Source organism: Argopecten irradians, chromosome 3 (genome assembly GCF_041381155.1).
Source record: "Argopecten irradians isolate NY chromosome 3, Ai_NY, whole genome shotgun sequence".
Lineage (NCBI taxonomy): Eukaryota > Metazoa > Mollusca > Bivalvia > Pectinida > Pectinidae > Argopecten > Argopecten irradians.
In genome coordinates, this window is record NC_091136.1 from 39326631 (window position 1) to 39329584 (window position 2954).

General features: G+C 32.8%; 1 protein-coding gene across 1 annotated transcript; it reads left to right on the forward strand.

Moving 5' to 3' along the window:
• The first annotated feature begins 368 nt into the window (after positions 1-368).
• LOC138318540 (syntaxin-5-like) lies at positions 369-2523 on the forward strand. The gene is made up of 3 exons (XM_069260990.1): positions 369-642; positions 1020-1141; positions 1378-2523. The coding sequence occupies exons 1-3, from the start codon at positions 541-543 to the stop codon at positions 1535-1537; spliced, it is 384 nt and encodes a 127-aa protein (XP_069117091.1). The 5' UTR covers positions 369-540; the 3' UTR covers positions 1538-2523.
• Positions 2524-2954: the final 431 nt, after the last annotated feature.

Consider the following 2954-nt stretch of genomic DNA (forward strand, 5'->3'; position numbering starts at 1 on the left):
TTGAATGGGTTTCGACCATATTTGGATGAAGGGCTACCAAGTTTGTTCAACAAATGACATTTACCTTTTTCAGAGAAACTTACATATTCAACTAGGGAGTTCCTTGTATTGTTTATATTAATCGTTAACCAATACTTTATACTGTGACTTTGTTGTTTTGTGCCATGAGTCAGATGACCGTTAAGGCCCATGGGCCTCTTGTTTTTATCAAAAGTTTCCGAATCATTATCGCTCATCTTGACTTCAATTTAGTCCTGTCTCTGCATGATTTACAACAGGATTTTTTTTTTCAAAATTCTTCTAAATCGCAAAGAGGATATTGGGACTTTAAGCCCTTAAAGTGATTTTTTTTTACATTCTGAAGCAAAATATATATTTCTTGTGGTTTAAAGATGAATAAGCTAATATCTGTCCAAACAAAAATTATCAATGAGAGTTATTCTTTTGGTGTTGTCTTTTTAACTGATTTGCCATGTGTCCTTGTAATACCTTGATTTGTTTGAAGGTCAGTCAGTCCTGTTACAAGATGAAGCCAATCACATGAATGGGTCAGCACAGGGCAGCGATTTCATTCTAAATATGGACGGGCAGTCAGTAGAAAAGTCGAAATATCAACAACAAATGCAAATCATTGAAGAGCAGGTAAGGGTGATGGCTTTTATTAAGTTCTTTTTAGCACTGATTTGATATAATATTTTGCATGTTTGATATATTGTTTGTCCCAAAGACAAACTCAGAATATATAATGGAGTCATATGTATTTGTATACATTTTAGATTCAGAATATCATGGAAGAAAATGTTTAATGATTGTACAACTGTTTGAGTTTCCTATTTCCATTTTATCTGAAGTATATTATCAAGTGAATTTTTTGCTTTCAATGAGAATGGATAAAATGTTTATAGGAATAAGTCTTACCTCATACTATACCAATATCTTTAAAACAGTAATGTCTCTAACCTATTGGAGCAGTAACTGTTGATGACTGTTATCACATTTATAAATGTTTGTTTTTTAAGGATTCATATATACAAAGTCGAGCAGAGACGATGCAAAATATTGAGTCTACAATTGTGGAATTGGGATCTATATTTCAACAATTTGCACACATGGTAAAAGAGCAAGAAGAAACAGTTCGAAGGTAAAGATTGTCACGTCTTTTCTATTGTGGGCATTCCAGTCACTACATACAGATTTTATATGTGATCAAATGATGTGATGAAATTTCTTGAGAGTAGTACTGTAATAAAGTGTTTCAGTTTTAAAAAAATAGATTAGAAAAAGTTAAAAAAAAAACCAAAAAACTTGATGTATTATATATATATATATATATATATATATATTTCAGTGTAATAACCAGATATCTTTTATTTATAGAATTGATTCTAATGTTGAGGAAACACAAATGAACGTGGAGGGAGCACACAGTGAAATTCTGAAGTATTTCCAGTCAGTGACTTCTAATCGGTGGTTAATGATTAAAATCTTCGGTGTGATCATTGTTTTCTTTATATTCTTCGTGGTGTTCATGGCATAAACGACACCTAGTGTTGTTTGTCTACAGAGGAAACAACAGAATTCTTGGATCAGGAGACACTGACCACAAAACCCCAGGGAGATTTGAAATGAGAAGATTTTGACTTTTAAAGACAGTAATTGATCTGGACGAACTTACCTGGAGTTTTAATGATCAGTGATAGCTCTATAGGAATTTGCCTGGAGTTTAACTCTAGAGGAATTTACCTGGAGTTTAACTCTAGAGGAATTTACCTGGAGTTTAACTCTAGAGGAATTTACCTGGAGTTTAGCTCTAGAAGCTCTAGAGGAATTTACCTGGAGTTTAACTCCAGAGGAATTTACCTGGAGTTTAGCTCTAGAAGAATTATAGCTCTTCAAACGTCTCTACTAAAGAATTCATCAAACACTAAAGTACCAAACAAGGGAAGGATATAATGAATTTCTCCTCACCTTCACAATGTGATGGAAGTGTTGCATGATTAATACAAACCGGACTACTTTCACTGGAGGTAAATCTTAAAAGTTTCAAATGAAGATGATGTCTGGAAAAAAACTCAGAAAGAGGGAAGCCAATTTATTGGATTTTAAGACATTTATTAAAATGATGTGCATTCATAGATGCACGATGATAGATGCACGACTAAAGCCGATACATTGAATAAGATATATTTATTGAGATTTGTGCATATAGAGTCACAGACATGTGTGCAAGAAGTGTAGTTGATAGCAGTACACACTGGACCTCCGTGTCAAGTCTTATACGGACGTTTCATTGTGCCAACAGGAGACTTGCTGGTCAATGTCCAGTGGGAGAGACTCTGTCCAGTGGTGTGATGATCATTGGTCAGCTGTACACTGTGATTAATTTGAAGGATGCCTTCTTATTTTATGTTTATGGTGTCCAATTATTGATTTCAGATTTACTCATTGTTCTCAGAACAATGAAGAATGTAATCTTTTAAAAATTTGAAATTCAATGAGGAATAAAATGTGCAATCACTGACATTTAATGTTGTTGTATTCTTTGAATTATTAATACTTTACTTAAAGATGCTTCATCGCAGACAGAGCATAAACAATACTCGTCATTTGAACAATAATTAGTGTATAATCGTGTATATACATATGTCTAATTAACACAAAAACAACATGAAATAATTAATTTTGCTTTCGGTGCAATTAATTATTTTTAATATTTTGATCTTGAAGTAAATGTAGAAGCTTAAACTTTTCAATGGTGGTAATGGTGTATAGTACATGTAAGTAACTATTGTAACTGATAAAAAATACTAAATCGTGTGCCCCTGAAAAATCAGTTGTCAGCGGTGGAGCATCTTTAATATATAATTTCTAAGGAAATACTACATTAGCACAGCTATAACATTATCAAAATCGATGAAAAGCTATTTACAGCACCACTATCTTTGGTGCAATTA

Coding starts and splice junctions, on each gene's coding strand:
- LOC138318540 (XM_069260990.1), top strand. CDS start 541: ATGAATGGGTCAGCACAGGGCAGCGATTTCATTCTAAATATGGACGGG. Junction 643..1,019: donor TGCAAATCATTGAAGAGCAG/GTAAGGGTGATG, acceptor TTGTTTTTTAAG/GATTCATATATACAAAGTCG. Junction 1,142..1,377: donor CAAGAAGAAACAGTTCGAAG/GTAAAGATTGTC, acceptor TTTTATTTATAG/AATTGATTCTAATGTTGAGG.